This window comes from Microcebus murinus, chromosome X (assembly GCF_040939455.1).
Source record: "Microcebus murinus isolate Inina chromosome X, M.murinus_Inina_mat1.0, whole genome shotgun sequence".
Taxonomy (NCBI): domain Eukaryota; kingdom Metazoa; phylum Chordata; class Mammalia; order Primates; family Cheirogaleidae; genus Microcebus; species Microcebus murinus.
Window position 1 is genome coordinate 89,687,934 of NC_134136.1, and position 19,685 is coordinate 89,707,618.

Consider the following 19,685-nt stretch of genomic DNA (forward strand, 5'->3'; position numbering starts at 1 on the left):
TCCTTGAGCTCCAAGACACTACCCTCCTCTCTAGCCACCATTCTCCCTCAGTTCCCCATGAAGGCTCCTTTTCCCTTGGCCTACCCAGGAGGTGCGGGTGCGCCCCATGGCTCTCTCCACACAGCTTCTCACACAGCATCAACTGGTTCATGCCACCACTCTTGCTCAGACAACTCCAGCCACCCCAGCCCCAAGCCTCCGTGGGACGCTATGTATAACCCCACGTGGCACTCCGCAGTCACATCAACGTTGTCAAGCTGAATCCACCCTCCTCATCCTCTCCCCCTCTCCACAGCCTCCTCAGCACGTTGCCCAGGCCAGAGACTTGGCGCTCAGCCCTCTGCTCACCCTGACGCCTACACACCCAGCCCAGAGCCCACCCCTGCCAGTATCGGGCCGTCCCTGTCTTCCACCCCGCTGCCATGCCTACCTCCCCCATCTCCATCACTCGCCACAAACTGACCTTCCCCTCTCAGATCCATCTTCCACACTACTCCCACACGGAGATGTCACTGCTTGTCTTGCTGCCTCGCTGCCATGTCTGCCCAAGCTACGGTCACACTTTCCTTGAGACACTTAAGGCCTTGTGCTTAATGTTATTCTGATAAAATCCCTACTGACCCTTCATACCCAGGCTCCGGTCATTGTGTCACAGAGAATTCCACAACAATCCATATGCCTCCCTGAGGAGGATTTTTCGGACCTGTGGGTTCTCATGGTGCTTTAAGCCAGACCCCGAGTCCTCTCCTTGCCAGAGCAGAAGCTCAGCCAGCACCCAGCAAGCCTGGGCCCCTGCCATGCCGTGTGTGTTCTCGGGAGAGGCCAACAGCCTTCATCAGCGAGCCTGGGGTTTCCTCCCCAGCATTGGTGATTCTCTTGATGCCCAAGTTGTTTTCTTTGCACCTGACCATCTTTCAAATGCTAGACCAATGTAGCCAGCTGCCTGTGAGACATTTCCATGTAAATGTGCCGTCATAAACTCAATTTATAAACTCAAACTCAACCACAGGGGTTTCCTTTTGTGATGCAGCAATGTTTAACTCTGGCTTTTAAAATCAGTTATTTTAAAGATTTGTTATCCTCTAGACCAGAGGCCAGCAATGTTGTCTTACTATAAAGGGCCAACTAGCAAACGGTTTAGACTTTGTGGGTCACATGTGGCAATGACTCAACTCTGCTTCGTGCTTTGTAGTGTGAAAGCTGCCCTAGACAGTGTGCAAATGAATGGATGTGGCTGTATGCCAATAAAACTTTGATTCTCAAAACTTAAATTTTATATAATTTTCATGTGTCATGAAATAGTATTCATTTGTTTTTTCCAACCACTTAAAAACATAAAAACCATTCTTACCACTGGAGCTGTACAAAAATCACATAGTAGGCCAAATTTGGCCTGTAGGCCATAGTTTGCTAACCACCGTCTTGGACTATAAGCTCCTTAAAGAAGGAGCCTGTGTTTTCATCTTTGCATGTCTCTTGGCAAGCAGAGTCCAGCTAGGTACTTGGTACAGTAGGATGCTGGTATAATATTTACAGAAGCACTATGACTGTTCCTCATAGATCATTACATGTATGTTTTTATGGCCATGATCTATATTTTAAAGATAAACAAAGGAGAGCACTGACATAATACGAAAGTTATCTCTAGTAGGAACTAGACATTTGAAAAGTCTTCAGTACCCTTATTACCTGTACATTGATAAGGGAAACGTTTAAGTCTACCAGCCATACATTTTCATTCATTATCAATATCATGTGTTAAAGGTATCCATAGCCCCAACTCTGAATTGGTAAGACCAATACTTGCGTCCTGGACCCGCTGTCTACTCTCAAAGAGCTGCTAGTTCTTACCCAGTACAAGGAAATACACCAGGGCATTGGCTCTGTTTATCAGCCGATCAGTTACCAGAGGTTCGCACTCACCATTCCACTGATGCAGCGGCCACAGGCGGTTGTCTTAAACTCACCGTGCAGTTCTTTCACTGCACTTGTGGTGTAAAAGCCTTCTGCCAACAGAATGATCCCATACAAGAAGAAAAAGGACGCAATTCCATAGATGACATACTGCATCAGTTGAATCCTATGAAAAGAAGAGATCCTCAACTGTTCAATTCACTGTGCAGTGGTGACTACATTTCTAGACTCTGGAAAGAGGACTTGAGGGGGATGTTCCTGTGATGGCATCTCCCACCCCACGGATGGCTTAGGTGGGTGTCCTGGATAGACATCCCTGCCCAACCCCCAGCAAGCTGGGCCTCTCTTCCAAGGTAGGCTGGCCATTGCAGTTGAGATGGACAACATTCCCAGGCAAGGGAGAAATTTCCTTTGGTTAGGGGCAGGGCCTAGTTGTAATCTTTTAATACTTACCCAAGTCCTGTGTGGTGAGGGTTAGAATCTTCATTTTGCATGTAAGTAAACACAGGCATCAGGGAGTTATGCTACTCATTCGAGGATACGCAGTTAGTGGCAGAGCAAGCATTGGGACCCTCGTCCAGTGAACACCATGTTCTTTCTGCCATATCAGAACGCCTCCCAGCCAGGCCTCGTGCTTCATGTTATTCTGATAAAACCCCTAAGTAAGCACTCAGGGCTTCTTTGAGGAGTAACTTGGGCAGATGTTCTTTGCATTGAGAGTCCCAACACACAAGTGACAGTAGGTCAAGTAGGTTTAGGGGACAGAAAGTTAATTCACAACTCAATTTGTCCTACAAAAGCTGACAAAGACCCAGATGACTGGTCCTCAGCCTTTGCCCATTGGAATCATCTGGCAAGCAGTAGGAAATACTGTTGGTACCAGGATCCCTTCCCCAAAGATGACGACTTAACTGGTCTGGGTTAGGCCTGGGGAGTTTTTGAAGCTGCTCGGAAGCTTGAGAGCCAGGGACTGTGATCACTGGCTAATTAACTCAGTGCACCTCTCCCAGGGTCCGTCCTGGGAAACGGTTCTTCTTTGCATAGTTGGCACTCACTGAGTTCCTTGTCTTGCTCCATCCCTCCTTATAACCTCCCATTACCTCCTCTGCTCATTCTTTTGGATGTCATGCATGAATAAAGAATAACAACATTCCCTCAGGACTCTTCCAACATGATTCCATTACTATTCTGTAAAATTTCATCCATGCCTTTTTCAGTCTGGTAGAAAAGTTTCTTACAATCACAAGACACCTAAACACTGTGAAACTTTGGGATTCAAGGAAAGAAAAAGATTTCTTCTTCTGCCAGAAGAGTTAACATTAAAATACTGCTCTTGCAGACTTTTTGAGTTGGGGTCAGTCTTCAACAGGGCTCCTATCATTCCAGGGATTGTCATTTCCTGGGAGAAACCTGGAAGACTTGGAAACAAGGCTAACTCTGCTGAGATGATCAGCATCACCATCTATCACCTTGTCACAGTCCCCCATGTGCACAGCTACCATGTGCAGAATGTCCTCTGTGGGCACCTTGCCATTCCCAGGTGAGATCCCACCCCAGGGCCCAAACACCCACCATATTCGTGCTCCTTTCTTTTTTCCTTCTCTCATGGACCTTTTTCTATCTGCATATAGTGAGCTTTAATTAAAAGCCTCCGTTTTCTACCAGGAGGGCACGCTGTAGTCTTTCTGAGAATGTCATGAGGTGCATGCATCTTAAATACATTTTTAAGGGAAGCAGATACTTACACTTCACTCAGCAAGGCGTGGTCACTGGTGTTGGTGGAGAAGTGTTGCTCGAGAATCGCCACGGTGCCTGCGAGAGCCACATGCCCACAGCCACAGAACAAGGCGACTCCAGAGAAGCAGAGGATGGTGGCCACCAGGGAGGCATAGGGGACTCCTCCCAGACACTTGATGCAGCACTCGAAGCAGCCTAGACCCAAAAGAGAGAAAATGCAGCCGTTATGCGCAAGACTACCTTCTGGTCTTCGTGAACACCACATACTAGCAGAGAAGGTTCTGCTTTTCCATCTTCCCTGTCATGCTCTGTGGTAACACTTCAACATCACAGGGGCCAGTAGGGTAGTAACAAGGGTCTCACATTCTGTCGTGAGGACCCTGAGGCTCCAAGAGGGAATGTAAATTAATCTGCTCAAAGTATGGAAGGGTAGTGATTGGCAGAGCAGTGAACTGCCAGATAATCATGGAGTATGTCACAATTCGAGAGCAAGACTAGCAGTGGGGGGACCCTTGGCTAAAGTGATGAGCAGCAGCATTCATTGCACTAACAGAGTCAGAAGAGCACAGCAGTGAAGCTGCAGCTCCATGAAGAAAAGCAATAGGTTTTATCCAACCTCAACCTTCTGAGGTTCCAAGTACATCTACTGCCCTAGTAGCCAATGACTTTCCCCGAGCCCTTGACCTCCTGGCCAACTGGAAGAGTCTAATACAGTAATCATGCTGTCTCTAGGTTTGGAAAAATATCAATGTGGTCATTTTGGAAAGGTCATGGGTATTTTGATCCCTAATTCAGTGAAGTACAAAGTCACCAAGATCCACTCAAGTGGGTCCACTCAAGTTTCATTCAAGTCAATATCCAAAATTACCTCAACTTTTTAATAAAAATGCCAGCCCAAGAAGTACAAGCAGTTCATACACAGTCCTCCTCCTCCCCAGCTTCCATCTGCCCCCTTCTTGATGTTCAGAGTCAGAACCCAGGACTGGCGCATGACATTTAAGTAGTTGAGGGGGAAAGGAACAGAAGGAAAAATAAAAGACAAAATGAGCATCTATGAGGTGGAATGAAGAAGAGAGAGCCATAAGTCACTCTTAATCTGGAAAAGATGAGATTTTATTCATTTTTTTAAAATAAGCTTTCACTTGGGATGTCCATAAAGACCTCCTCAATGGGCAGAGCCAGGTGACATTTTCAGTTCAGAGACATTCATGCTTCAGTAAAGCAGTGCTGGCCTGAGGATAATGTCAGTACCTCTCCTGACCTCCCGTCCCAGTTTATGTTATCCAGACCCTTAAGTAAATGGCTCGTTGGGGAAATTGAACTTTAAATGCATTATGGTGTTTAACAGCAATCAAGACCAGTCCATTACTTCAGGGCAAGCACATTAATCCAGCTAAATTCTTTCCTCCAAATGATCTTCATGGTAGTCAGGGACTGACAACCCAGCATCCCACTGTACACTAGCACTTGCTTAAACCTACCATGGACAGTGACTATAAACCCTCATTACCAGATTTCTCTGTAGTTCATGGGAAAATAAAAAATGTCAGGGCTTCATAAGAAAGCTGTGCTTCCTTGTATTTGAAAAGATGGCTGACTGTTTTCAGGAAGAGCAACTTCCCTGAAACGGACTGATAAACTACATAAAATGGGAACCAGTGCCTCATAGGGTTCAAGTTCACTAGCAAGTCAGTCCCATAATCTCTCAGACACTTGAGATTTGTGAACAGGGATGTTAGAGCCCAATCTTATTTTCTCATATGACTTTCTGGGGTCTGAGGTGAGAGGAATGCAACTAGAAGACCTAATTCTCTGCAGCTTCCCAAACCAAGAGAAACCCAAATCCTTGGCTTTGATGTGTCCGATTATATAAAGAGAAAGCAGACCTGGTTGTGTTGGATCATTCATACTCTTCCCCCCATTCTCAGTCTCTGTGACAATGTTAAGAACAAGACAACTTTCCTGGCTGACAAAGTTATGTTTTATCCTTATTGAATAGAGATGTATATAGCCTTGGGACTATGTGGCTCAATATAGTAGCCACTGGTACATGTGGCTGTATAAATTATTTAAAATTAGATAAAATGAAAATTTCAGGGCATCAGTTGCACTAACCACATTTCATATGCTCAATAGCCACGTGTATTAGTGGCTACCATATTGGATAGTGCAGATATAGGACATTTCATCATTGTACAATGTTGCTTTGGAAAATACATTTTGACTTGCCACATATTTGATTTTTTTTTTTTTTTTTTTTTTTTTTTTTAGAGACAGAGTCTCGCTTGTTGCCCAGGCTAGAGTGAGTGCCGTGGCGTCAGCCTAGCTCACAGCAACCTCAAACTCCTAGGCTCAAGCAATCCTGCTGCCTCAGCCTCCCGAGTAGCTGGGACTACAGGCATGCGCCACCATGCCCGGCTAATTTTTTTATATATATATATTAGTTGGCCAATTAATTTCTTTCTATTTATAGTAGAGACGGGGTCTCGCTCTTGCTCAGGCTGGTTTCGAACTCCTGACCTCGAGCAATCCGCCCACCTCAGCCTCCCAGAGTGCTAGGATTACAGGCGTGAGCCACCGCGCCCGGCTAACATATTTGATTTTATATAATGGATTACTTGGGGTTTCATTAATTCAATACTTTTTGAAGACCTACTGGCACCAAGCACAGTGCTTGGCACTGGGGATACAAATATAATATGAAGTGAGATACTTTTTTTGCCTTCAAGATAAATCAAATACTGCAGGCAGACAAGTAACACAATTATTCTAGTACAGCATGATGAGGGTGAAGAGCCAGCCCTCCAGAGAGCCAGTGGATGGACGGTGGGGAGAGGGAAGGACAGAACAGAGCATGACTGAGCATGATTCACACTGGAGAGGGGTCAGGAAAGGCTTTCTATAGAAAGGCCTAGTATGCAGAAGACTTCAACAGTGAACATGGTGATATTGATATGTAACCTGACAAACTGCTCATTCATTTCTGAGTATTTTGGGTGTATATACTCTTACCAAAGCCGCATCCTTTCTCATCATTTGGAGTTAGGGTTAGGTGTTATAGTGTAGTGTACTCACTCGCCCGTTAATGACAGAATTCATCCTCCCAAATCCACAGTTGCCACTTCAAACGATCTTTCATCCAAAGGGTTAGAGCATTGAAAAGAAATAGCACAACTGCTCCCAGGCTCAAAAAGACAAGTGGGGTTAGAAGAATGATGCTGTCCAGTCCTAAATTCAACACTAGATCAAGGTGAAGTTTCCCTCCAATTTATATCCCTCAAGGACTCCATGTACTCCATGCTGCGGATCTAGTTTTTGAACAGCAGAGAAAACCAGGGATTCAAGAATTTAGGGGCTCACCTTGACGAATTGTACTCTTTCAGCAGATACCAATGCTCTTATGTTTGCAGATGATTTTATTTGTGGCTGTAGGAACCCTGGCTCCTTCAGAACCAAAATCACATTAGTCATCTTTGTTCCCCCCACACACAGATAAAACTCTTATAGACCCTGCCAGCCAATGTGACTAGAGGCTTGTGACATATGGCATGAGGAAAATGTATAGGAAATAATACAGCTAGATGTAGAGCTTATCCTAGCTTGGTTGACCAGTTATCAGGGGAAAAGTTGCATGGTGGATAGCCAATCATCCATAAATGGATCTCTCCCCACTGTACCTTCTATATCAGTCTAGAAGCCATCTCTAAACCACAGTGTTCAAGATATCTTTGAATACTGGGCAGTTTGGTTACACAGCGCATACTCATCCCAAAGAAACTAAAAGTACTGCATAAAGTTAGTAAGAAAGAGGTAAATATGTTCTCTAAAGTGGATATCAATGCTATCAGTGCCTTCGCATAAACAGCGTTTCTGACTTGAAATCCATATAGGTATGTATGTGGCAGAGGACATGATGGTGACATGCTCAGGCCTGCCTCATGGGTGTGCAATCTGTGCAGTCGCACAGGGCCCTGGGCTTGGTTTAATGCTCTGCTATTGCCATCTTGAAATTCTTAATCATTTCTGAACAAGGATGCCATCATTTTCATTTTATACCAGGCTGCAAATTATGTCACTGGTCTTGGGCATATTTATGAGGGAGGGGGTCTTTTCCTCTCACATGTACACAGTAGCATTCTGTTTTATTTCCTAACGTTAGATAGAAACACAGCCTAGAAAGGTAGACATCGCCTCGTCTACCATATTATTCTGAGTGCAAAACCCATCAAACTCTGTATCAAGGAACTAGACGTGTGCAATGCACCATCTCCACGGGAGAACTGATGGCTTCCCCTTCACTCTGAAAGGGAGTAGCAGTCGCCCACCATAGTATCCATCACAGAGTCAGTGCTCAAAGCTCTCCTAAAACCACAGGTTGGCAAACTATGGGCTGCATTTTTGTAAATAAAGTTTTATTGGAACACAGCCACACACATTGATTTACAATTGGTCTGTGGCTCTTTTGCCCTACAAGGATAGAGCTGAGTAGCTGTAACAGACTACATGGCTTGACAAGCCAAATATATTTACTATATCTAATAACTCTTTACAGAAAACATTCGCAGACCCATATCTGGTGCTCAAGAGTGTGGTCCCTGGACCGGCGGCATCAGCATCCTGTAGGAACATATTAAAAATGCAAATTTTAGCCTGCCCTCCACCCCAGAGCAACTGAACTAGACACTCTGGGGGTGGACCCAGTAATCTGTGTTTTAAGAGGTCTGTTGGGTGCTTCTCTCGTGTATGCTGAAATTTGAGAACCACCATCCTAAAGAATCATCCCAGCTCTTTACTATGTCAGCTCCATCTGTTTTCTTTCACTGCCAAACTGCGCTACAGTAAAAATCTAACTCATAAAACCATTCCTGGCTTCTGGCCAAGATGGAGGAGCAGAAACCGGATTCACCCTCCTGTCGGAAATAAACAGTAGACAAAATATATGAAACGATGAACTTCAAGATATTAGACATCAGGCTATGAAGAACTATCCATGGCTAATGAGTTAACTATTCAAACAAATACCAGAACCAAAGAACCAAAGTAAGATGATTTGTAATTCACTAAGATTGTTAGTGTAGGTTCATTTGAAGGCACAGGTCAGCCCTCAAACAAAAGAAACTCTTCCCTGTCACCTGGCTGTTCCCATCATCTCAGGTGTTAGTGTCTCTCAGAGGTCTGTGCAGTTGAAGTTGTCAGAGAAGCAGAGTTGCAGGTGAGGGGGTCAGCCCTGGCAGGGGTGGCCGCTGCCCATTCGTTCCAGTTCATAACTGGCCGCACCAGCTTCAGCGTGGAGCTTGTGAGAAATGTGGAATCTCGGGCACCACACCAGACCAGGTGAATCAGAATCTGCACTTTAACAATCCCCCCAGCATGAAGTGCATGCATGTGAAAGTTTGAGAAGCCCACTTTTAGCCATTAGTCTCATCTTCCCAGTCTCAGGTGTGACATCCCGAGTCCCTGTGACACGCCTGCTTTCATGTTAAATGGTGTGTGGTGCTTTCTCCCTAGGACGTGGCCAACTGGGTTTGGCCACAATGCTCTAGCCACTTGCAAATCAAATGGCAAGCTCCAGGGGCTGCAATGAAGAGAAACAGAATGTTCTAAGTTGTTCAGCTGTCCTGAAAAGGGTGCAACTAAAGTCCTTTTTCTAAGCCAAGCAAGTACTGTTAACCTTGGAATTCTTCACCTCAAAGATGCTTTAGTGCAATGCCATGCCATAGACAGGGCCCGAGTAGACAGGTATATAGTCACCTGAGAGAGAGGACTTACAAACACCCCTCCTCCACCGCCCCCATGGGGCTGGGAGCGCCTGGACAAAGGAGGTGTATCTGTGGTTCCGGCTGTCCCCAGTGGTCATAGGCAAGCTGAAGTTTGTAAATGTGGAGTTGGTGCCAAGTACCAGCAGAGCCCCACGCTGTAAAAGTTTATGCTAGCTAAGGAAGACCAGTGCTTTTCTTGGATACTCCTATAAATCCACAGACTGAATTTTCCCAAACTTCAAACCGGCAATGACAACGTTGGTTAACGTGAACCAGAAAAAGCAAGGGAAGCATTTTTTTTGGACTGATCTACTCATGCAAAAAAAAAAAAAAAAAAAAAAAAAATCAATCTCAGGCTTCCTAGCACATTTCACTCATAATTCTCAATACCTCTCACCAAACCCCCAAAACCTCTGTTGGGCTAATATCTTAAGCCTTCACCTTGCTGGTCTTGGGCTAAAAAGAATTTTAGGTTTTGATTCACACAAAAACTCCAGGATACATTAGCCTAAGACAGTTTAAATATAAACCACATAGTAGGAAGAGAGAAAAAAATACACATCAATGCTTCAAACTCTCAATGGCTATTTTGTCTCCAAATAGAACCCTAGAACCTTTTGTGCAGAACAACAGAATAAAACACCTTTTGTCCTCAGGCTTGTGGATGGCCGTTGCCATGGCTGTGAGTTCATAATGACCAAGTGATTGGCCCAAGTTGTCTGTGATCTTGGCTGCAGATTTAATGCTGGCTCAGAGGGGGGCCGGCAGGAACAAGGACTTGGATTCTTCCCCAGGGAATGAATGTCTCATACACACTACCCACAAACACATGTATGCCACACACACACACACACAGCCCCCCGGCGCCCATCCTCACCCCACATACCCCTCTACACAGGGCTCTCCTTGCTACGTTACTGATTCCTAATGAACCACAAAATTAAAAAGGTGCAGGAGCCAAGCTTCACAATTTTTAAGCAACCAGCAACAGGAAAATGGAGGCTGATAGAATCCTGCTCAAGAGAAGCAGAAGCGAATGCCAGCAGACATCAGCCTCCCAGATTCTGAGCTGGCTAAGTAGCAGTTCTCAACAGGGAGTGACTATACCCGTCAGGGGACATGTGGCAATGTCTAGAGATACTTTGGGTTGTCACAGCTGGGGGAGAAGATGCTTCCAGCATTTAGTGAGTGGAGGCCAGAGATGCTGCTAAACATCCATAGTGCACACGACAGTCCCCCACAACAAAAAATTATCTGTCCCCAGATATCAATAGTACCAAGGTGGAGAATCCCTGAGATAGTATGAGCAAAAAACATATACACTGTTTAGACCAGTGGTCCTCAACCAGGGCAATCTGGCCTGCCAGGGACATTTGGCAGTGTCTGGAGATGTTTTTGGTCATCATAACTCATAGGCTGCTACTGCCAGTGGTAGGTAGAAGCCAGGGAAGCAGCTAAATATCCTACAATACACAGGACAGCCCCTGCCCCCAACAAAGAATGATCAGACCCAAAACGTCAATAGTGCAAGGTGAGAAACCCTGCTCTAAGGCTACAGTGTACAATTCTGGTCTTAGACATCTGGTGACACTTGCCAAGCTCTAAAATTTTTAAATAAATCCTTAAAAAATTAATTTTGTTTCAAAAAGTTATAGAAGTTCTCAATTTTTCCTGTACACTAGAATCATCTAGAGAGCATCTAAAAATCCTAATGCTTCAGCCCAGACCAATTACATCAGAATCTCCAGGGGTGAGAATCAGGAATTAGAGAGCTTTGTCCTTATTTTAAAGCTCCCCAGGTGATTCCAATAAGCACTCAAGTTTAAGAATCAACGTTCTAGAGCAGGGGCCAGCAAACTGTGGCTCACAGGCCAAATCCAGCTCTCTGTATGGCCTGTAGACTCAGAATGATTTTGACATTTCTAAAAAAAACTCAAGAAATACATTTCGTGACATCTGAAAAGTATATGAAATTCAAATTCTTTGTGTCAATAAAGTTTTATTGGCACGCAGCCATGCTCATACATTCACATCTGGGCTATGGCTACTTTCAAAGCCACATATGCAGTGTTGAATAGTTGCCACAAATATTTACCATCAGGCCCTTTACAGGAAAGGTGCATGGTAGACCCCTTAAAGAGCAGTTGTTCTCAAACTTTAACATGCATATCAATCCCCTGGGGATTCTGTTAAAATTAAGATTTTTTTTTTTTAAGATTAAGGATGTTTTGTTAAGATTTTCTGTAGACAGGTCTGCTTTGCTCACCAGCTCCCCCTAGTGATTCTACCCTGCCCGTCCACCAGCCCCACTCTGAACCAGGAGTGGGCTCTCAAAGATGGTCTGTGCAGCCCTGGGAGATCCTCCGGGTCTGCAAAGTCAGAACTCTTTTAATAACACAGTCAAGATGTTATTTACTTTCTTCACTGCATTGACATTTGCACAGTGAAACTGCTGATGCCTTAGCACGAATCAGGCGGTGGCAGCACAGTGTACTGAGCCACAGCACATTCTTCCCCACCACGCACTTTCAGGGAAAGAAATAAAAAGCCAGTTTCACTTAAAAAGGTCCTTGATGCAGTAAAACATCATTAACTGTATTAAATATCAACCCCTAAGTATATGTTTTTTGACTATTTTGCGATGAAATGGGAGGAAGGAAAGGCCTTCTGCTGCACACCAACATGCAGTGGTGGTCTGGAAGAAGAGTTCTTGATTGAGTTACCAGCCGAACTAGCACCTTTTTTTTTTTTTTTTGGTGGAACACCATTTTTCCTTGGAAGAATGCCTGATGAGTTATAGGTTTTCAGACTTGAGTATTTGGCAGAAATTTTCTCAAAAATGAACCAAGTGAACAGCCTGTCACTTCAAAGATAACAACTGAGAGTATCTGTGGCCAATCAACATGGAAAATTTGTACCTGCCGTAGTGAGACTGACAGCTCCCCAATATTAGACTTCTTGATGAAATCAGTGGTGATATTAACAAGTGGGAATTTTTCGATATGGTTTAATGAAATGTGTCAATATTTGGAAGATTTGCATAACTCAGAGGACCAATATTTTCTAAATGACTAATACGTAATGTTATAAAATCATTCTTGAATATAAGAGCCAATCAAAGTGCAAGACAGAACAATGGATTTTAATGGAACAGGGTACAAAAAGGTTGATATAGTTTCAGATTCCACATTACAAGTAGTCTTTGAGAAACCATCACTTACTGAATTTTGGTGTAGTATCAAAAATTCTATAATTATCTAAGAAGGCCATTAAAACACCCTTCCCTTCTCCCACTACCTACCTGTGATAGATTAAGTTTTCTTCATATACTTCAACCAAAGCAAGATACCCCAAGATGCCTCTGAATGAATGCAGTTGTGAGAATCCAGCTGTCTAATATTAAGCTACATATTAAAGAGATTTTTAAAAATATAAAACAGTACTACTCTTCTAACTAAAGTATTATTTTGTTTTGGAAAATAGTTATCTTTCCTAAACATTATTTAGGTTGACATATAACGGGTTTATTATTTAAATAAATAAGTTTATTATTAAATGATAAATTTCTCAGTTATAATTTCTAATGTAGAAAACATTTATAGGTATAACCCACAACAAAAGCTTTCTGGGGTCCTCAATTGTTTTTATGACTTTTTAACACCCAAAAGTCTGTGAACCACTAGTATAGTGCATTAAGAAGAAATGAAGTCAGGCCGGGTGCGGTGGCTCACGCCTGTAATCCTAGCTCTCTGGGAGGCCGAGGCGGGCGGATTGCTCGAGGTCGGGAGTTCGAAACCAGCCTGAGCAAGAGCGAGACCCCGTCTCTACTATAAATAGAAAGAAACTAATTGGCCAACTAATATATATAGAAAAAATTAGCCGGGCATGGTGGCACATGCCTGTAGTCCCAGCTACTTGGGAGGCTGAGACAGAAGGATCGCTTGAGCCCAGGAGTTTGAGGTTGCTGTGAGCTAGGCTGACGCCATGGCACTCACTCTAGCCTAGGCAACAAAGCAAGACTCTGTCTCAAAAAAAAAAAAGAAATGAAGTCAATCAGCAGGGGACTTCCCTATTCAAGAGCAAAGTGCAAGATCACTTAAATGATAGCTTGCTTCCTAGTTCTCTCTTGACTTTCTTACAGTCCTAGACATAAAACCGTTGTTGCATTGTTCAACTATGCAATGTTAAGAATGCAGAACCTATTTCTAATGATAGAAAGGGAATTGCTTTTCAGGAGATCCTTTTAAAAGTTTGTCCTAAAATCTATTTAATAAGGGATTTTCATTTTTGTGGCACATCGTGACAGTCTTAAAATAGATTGGCCTCTGACATTTGCAGTGTGGCCTGAGCAGAAGATAAATGATTATATATAAGATGCACTTACACGGCTGGGAATAAACAAATTCAAGAAACAGACACTTATTAGTCTCTGCCTTTGCCTTTTGTGGGAAATGCCTTTGGTTTTCCCAAAGGCCACGTGTGTGCTCTTAGCCTGGTGAAGTGGGGGAGCAAGGAATGGAGGGGGTCGATGGGGAGCAGGGGAAGGTCGCGCTAAGTCCAGACAACACAGATTTTTAAGAGCAGGGCGATCTGGAGGATATTCCAGAAATTTAAGAACTAGAACTATCTGCAGTGTTGTGCTTTCACAGCACTCGGCTTCCTTGACCATCTGGAAGCAGACAGCACCTCTGCTTTCCTGGATTCCATTCAATTCAATGAGTGTGTGTGAAATGGCTGCCACACGTGTAAGGCACCGTGCTGAGGGCCGCAGGTGTGCCCTCCTGGCTTTGAGCCTTGGGGTGGGTGAGGGAGCGGTAAGACACAGACATGTAAATATCCCTGAAGTAGAATAAAGAGAGAGGTGACACAAGGACACGGGAAGTGAGGTAGGGACAGGTCTCCTCAGATAGCGTGGGTAGCCAAGGAAAGGGTTTACGGATGGTAGGAGGTGGATGGGCTTTGAGGAACAGAAGGGTTCCCGTGAAAAGCACGAGGGAAAGAGAGCAGGACCAACATGGTGCGGGGGATGTGGGGAGATTCGGGGGGTGGCTGAGTTTATCAAGGATGCCAGGGCCGTGTTGGGAGAAGCCAGAAAGGCAGGTTTCCCCATCCACCCCCAGGAGGCATCCAAGCCAGCCTGCAGCCTCCGCGTGTCACTTTGTGGGGTGAGAGGGAAGGTTTGTGAGCGGGCGAGCCATGTGATCTGAGATGTGCTCGCAAGAGATGAACATGGCACCACTGTGTAGGCTGGATCGGAGTGGGCGCAAACTCAACTCTTTAGTCGTAGGTGGTAGCAGAATGGGTCTTTCTGAGTTTTATTCAAGGGGGGGCAGGGTGTCTTCAATGGAAATAGGAGGGATGAAAATCGCACAAAACCATGGAGCTACTAATCAATCAACGTCACACAGCATTTTCTAGGGTGAGAGAATTTATATGAACAAATCTTCATAAGGATCCTTCTAGAAAATGCAAACTAATCCAGAGAGATGGGTTTAAATAGGCATCCTTGGTGATTCTGATTCTGGGCACTGGAGCCTCAAAAAAAAAAAAAAAAAAAGTCACAACACATTGACTGCCACACTAAAAAAAATTTTTTACCTTGAAGCCACAGTGTTTTATTATGAAAATAGAATAAAAACTTCAAAACAAAATGATCCTTTCTAATAAAAAATGAAATTTATTGACTTCTATTCATTTAATCCACAGTTTTAGAATTAATTTGTCAATATCAATTATAACAATAAGAACACCAAGTAAGATTTCCACAAACCAACTGCAGGGTTTTGCCCAGGTTTTGCTTCACAAGGTCCCGGGCTCAAAACTAGTGTGAGTTAAATATAACCCACATGGCAGCTAATGTGTTAAAGAAATTACCCCCAATACTACATTTAACGAAGCATAAATGATTCTTTATATATCACAGAAAATAGAACTTGCTAAAATAAAGTACACTGAAGAGAACACTAGATGAAAGTAGCTCATGAAATCCATTTAACAAGACTTGGTTTACTATAGGAACTGAGAGAAAGATCTGGAAGAGGCCAGAGGGGCTGAGCTTCCAGAAGGAACCAAGGGGTCCTCTAAAGAAGGGCTGAGTCTTAGTTAAGAGCCCGTGAGCAGGATTCCCTATAGCCCACAGAGAGCAAGGATTCTGGAGCCTGGAGGGCAGAGGGTGAGGGATGTTTGATGGAGAAGATTTTAGGAAAGTGAGTGACTAGCAAAGTTTTCAGGTGTTGCCTAACATAAGTAGATAAAATTGCAAAGCACACAAAAAAATTTGCAGTGTCCTAAAATGCAATACTCTAAGTCAGGGGTTGGCAATTGTTTTCTGTAAAGGGCCAGACAGTAAATACATTTGGCTTTGCAGGGTGTGTGGTTGCAGCTTCTCAGCTCTGCTGTTGGAGCATGAAACCAGCCACAGACAAGCGAATGGGCATGGCTGGTTCCAATAAGACTTTATTTACAGAAACACAGTGGGTGGCGTGACCCATGATTGATCTAAGCGAAGTCCTCACAGGAATCTCCATTTATTACCCCTGCAAAACAACACATGAATGGAAACAAGGTTGTTTCAAGACACGGAAAGGCCTGTTGGAATCCCATTATCTCACCTACCAGGCCCAACATTTCATCCCCAGAGTTATTCCTTGTGATGAAAGCATCGTTTGTGGAAATTTCCAGATAAAATGCAAGCATGATGACCTTTAGAGAAAGCCTCATCCCATCGAAATGACTGACAACCAGAGCATTCCGCTCAGTACCAAAGCCAGTTTATATAAGATTTTCATAGACAGGGAAACACTCTGGGTGTGTGTGGCTCATTTGAGAGTGAGCCCAGGCACCCAAAAAGACACAGTGTGGGGAGGTGCAAAAACCCAAGCAGCCAACTATAGCTACTTCAGAGTAACTTTCCAGGTATGTCTAAGGGTGGCAAAAGATTTCAAAAATATATTAATTTTAAAGGACTCTAACTGAAAACATACAATGCAAGGGGTATATTAAAGGCAGCAAAGACCAGATGTCACTGCTTCTAAAAGACCGAGAAGTACTCAGTCTGGAATAATCCAAGTGGGTGTCCCTAAAAACCAGATGTCGTGCCTGCCAGCAAGCTGTAGATCAGCACTCAATAGTGACTGACCTGCTTTTCATCTCTGCTTTGTGTGCCTACTCTCAGATGGGGAGCAGACATGAGACCGAAGACACAGGAAGCCACTGTTATGTAATCAAGTGCTAATCATACACTAACATAGCAGATAAAAAACTTCAACGTTTGTAAACAATCAAGAAAGTCTTTACATATACATATCATGGTTGACATAGTCTTTGGTAAATAAGCTATAAGATAGTTAACTGCTCTGATATGGCGCATTTTGGTGAAAACCACAGGTGATTTGAAAATGAAATGATTGGGACATAGCAGAAAACAAAATATGAAGAACTCTGAAAACCTCAGGAACTTTATAGTATGAACCGGAGCTACAAGCAGCGTACATTGTGTTCACCATATAACTCCATTTAACCAGAAACACCCTGAGTAACTGGAAGCCATCAGACAGACTGACAGCTTCCTCTGGCTCAGGCCATATGAGCTGAGAAAGCTTCTGCAACCAGACTCTGGCAAAACCATCAGAACCTGCAAATGACCAGCCCAGTGATTATGGTTGACACCCAACCAGAGACAGTACATGCAGAAAGTTGAAGGGTTTTTTTTCCCCTTTAAATACATTTCAAGTATTCTGGGAAAAGACCTCAAACTTAGTGGCCTTAGGTTAGGGAAAAATGACATTGAAGAAAAATGACAAAAATCCAGTAGCATTTCCCGGGACTCTTATACCTGCAGATGTCCCTTTACAAAGTGGATCCATGAGACAAGTCCCAGGCTCAGCCCTAGCAGGACTCAGGGGACAAACGCTATAGTTCCCAGGGCCTGCTTGACATTGCACCTGGGCAGATGCACAGATGGTACGTGCGACCTGAGTCACAGCAGTGGTTGTCCTCTCAGTCGTCCACGCTCCATGGCTGCTCAGGAATCTATTCCCAGAAATGCAAATCCCAACACTTGGGCTTCTTGCAAATCACAGACATTCACCCACGCTCTCTGCCATAGTCCACGTGCGAGAGGTGTGTTCTTTGGACTTCTGGCATTCTCTATGGTCATCTTAACCCAAGCGTCAGAGCAATTTGGAGTTTGGAGGAGGGAAATTGGTGATTGGTAAAGTAGGTGGTTATTCTACTCCTTCCTTGAGAGACTGAACTGTGAATTACAGATTTATCAGTGTATGAATGGTCATTCTTGGTCCATTAGTGTGTAGCCTATATTAAGTAACAGCATCTGGCATGTCATTGGATTACATTAAAAAGGGAGATGAGAGACATTTGAGTATTTCTCTCAAGCTGCCATCAACTACTTTGTTCTCTGGCCATCTCTTTGCCACAAAGAAACAAACCTTTCCCACCTTCACCTTACATCAGACAAGGAGGTAAGAGAATCAAAGGTCACTGCCCTTCCAACCAACTAGGACTTAGCACGTTATTGACTCCCCTGGCAACACTTATACATTCCTCTCCATAAATAGGGAAAGAAAAAAGAATGACTACCTTCAGCAATTCTCTGGCTTTTCCAAAGATAAAGATTTTTAGATCTCTTGAGGGTAAATTTACTTCTTCAATTCCTTCCTGTCTTCTCCCTTCTTGCTTAGACTATCCTCTGAAGGCTGTGTAACACAATCTACAACAGCCTGGAAATATTCCCCCCCTACTCATCAAGCACAAAACTCCACCGAATGCAGATTTAGCGTTAACTGTTTCTAGTTTCACTACTTGCCCCATCTCAGACCTTCGTCTCAGGCCTAGGCCCCCAAGGTGACATTGTGGCCTTCCATCCTTTGATCTCCTGTAGGCCCAGAGAAGATGTACATGCTACCTCCCCAAAGAAGCTAAACAATGAAAGGAAAAAAAGAAATATGGTGAAAGAGTGACTATCCAATTCCTAAAAATGTAATTTTACTGGGAAGTTACAGCAAAGAAAAAAAAAAAAACCCACATAAAAGTCAAGGTAAAGGACACAAGAACCACCTCAACCTTCCCAAAGGGGAATACAGAAGTTGCAGGAAGAAGGCAGTCTCTTCACTTTAGTAACTGCATGGGTGGGAGAGGGAGAGGCATTTCCCTTTAGCAAAGATTTCTTGGTCAGCCTGTATCAAAACCTCTCTTCTCCCCATGAAAAGAAGCTGAGAACTCAGGGCGGGGGGAAGACATGAGCACCATATGGAATTCTCTATTTTTTCCCTCACACCATCTGGTTGGGGATCTAAGTACAGAATGGGAACTGCATTGAATTAGGAGCCAACAAAACCTCTAAGCAACTGGGAAGGTGATGACATGGCTGAATTAGGTCCCTTCACTCTATGGTCTGCTCCAGGTACAAATGGTCCCCAAGTTTTGTGCCACGGCAGCATCTTTCTTCTGATGCTTGCAGTCAATGCACACAGAAAGTTAAAACTGTGTGTGGGTAGAGACATTTTAGGATCTGGGTTTAAAGATAACTCTTAAAATCAGGTTCAGTGGTTTTGTTTTTTTTTCTCCCTCTTAGGCGAGGACATGCTAGTTCATGGAATTCCCCCTTGCAGTTTAGTATCCCCAGCAACCTGAGACTATTAGAGTTCCACAGTCTTTTATCACACCCTTCCAGAATCCCAAAAACCTGAAAACTGAGGATTTTTTTTCCCCCTAACTCTTTTGGCAGCAAGATCTGCTCTGATCTCACCTTCCTGGGTGCCAAAACCTACCCGAATGGACAAAGGACTGTTTATATAGTCTTCATTTATCTGACTTGGCCTCTCCGAAAAGATTAACGGGTTGGATTTGCAGAAGCTCCTAGACCTTGCTGGTGGTCGGGTGCAGTATATGGTGTATGCATTATTACCTTTCGAAAATCCAAACTCTTTGGAATTCTGGAAGAAATCTGCTTCAGAAAAGAAATGGAAGCATTGTATTTTTTTTCTCAGCTGCCACTTCTGCTTAGAATACCCATATTCTGGTGTCTGGTCGTAGAATCAAAAGCACACAAGTCTTATTCCAATGCTTTTACAGGGAACTGCTTGACAAGTGGAGAAAACTCTTCAAGAGCAATCGATAGAGGTCCCCCCCCCAATAAGCTATTAGTGTTTACTCATTACCACAGAGTTTAATAAACTAAAATCCAGGAAACACTAAATTTTTTCTGGGTTTCCAACTGGCCTGGTGTCATCCAACACTTATTAAAATGAAGGCCGT

At 43.8% G+C, this 19,685-nt stretch overlaps 1 protein-coding gene across 4 annotated transcripts in view; it reads right to left on the reverse strand.

The window, feature by feature from the left end:
• The window catches only part of GPM6B (glycoprotein M6B), a 147,514-nt gene that overhangs the window by 11,501 nt on the left and 116,328 nt on the right, over positions 1-19,685 (reverse strand). For all 4 annotated transcript variants that reach the window (XM_012784797.3, XM_012784792.3, XM_012784795.3 and 1 more), the window contains 2 exons: positions 3,660-3,846; positions 1,924-2,080 (listed from right to left, as the gene is read on the reverse strand). In XM_012784797.3, the coding sequence (XP_012640251.1) occupies positions 1,924-2,080; positions 3,660-3,846 (344 nt within the window). The remainder of the gene's footprint in view (positions 1-1,923; positions 2,081-3,659; positions 3,847-19,685) is intronic.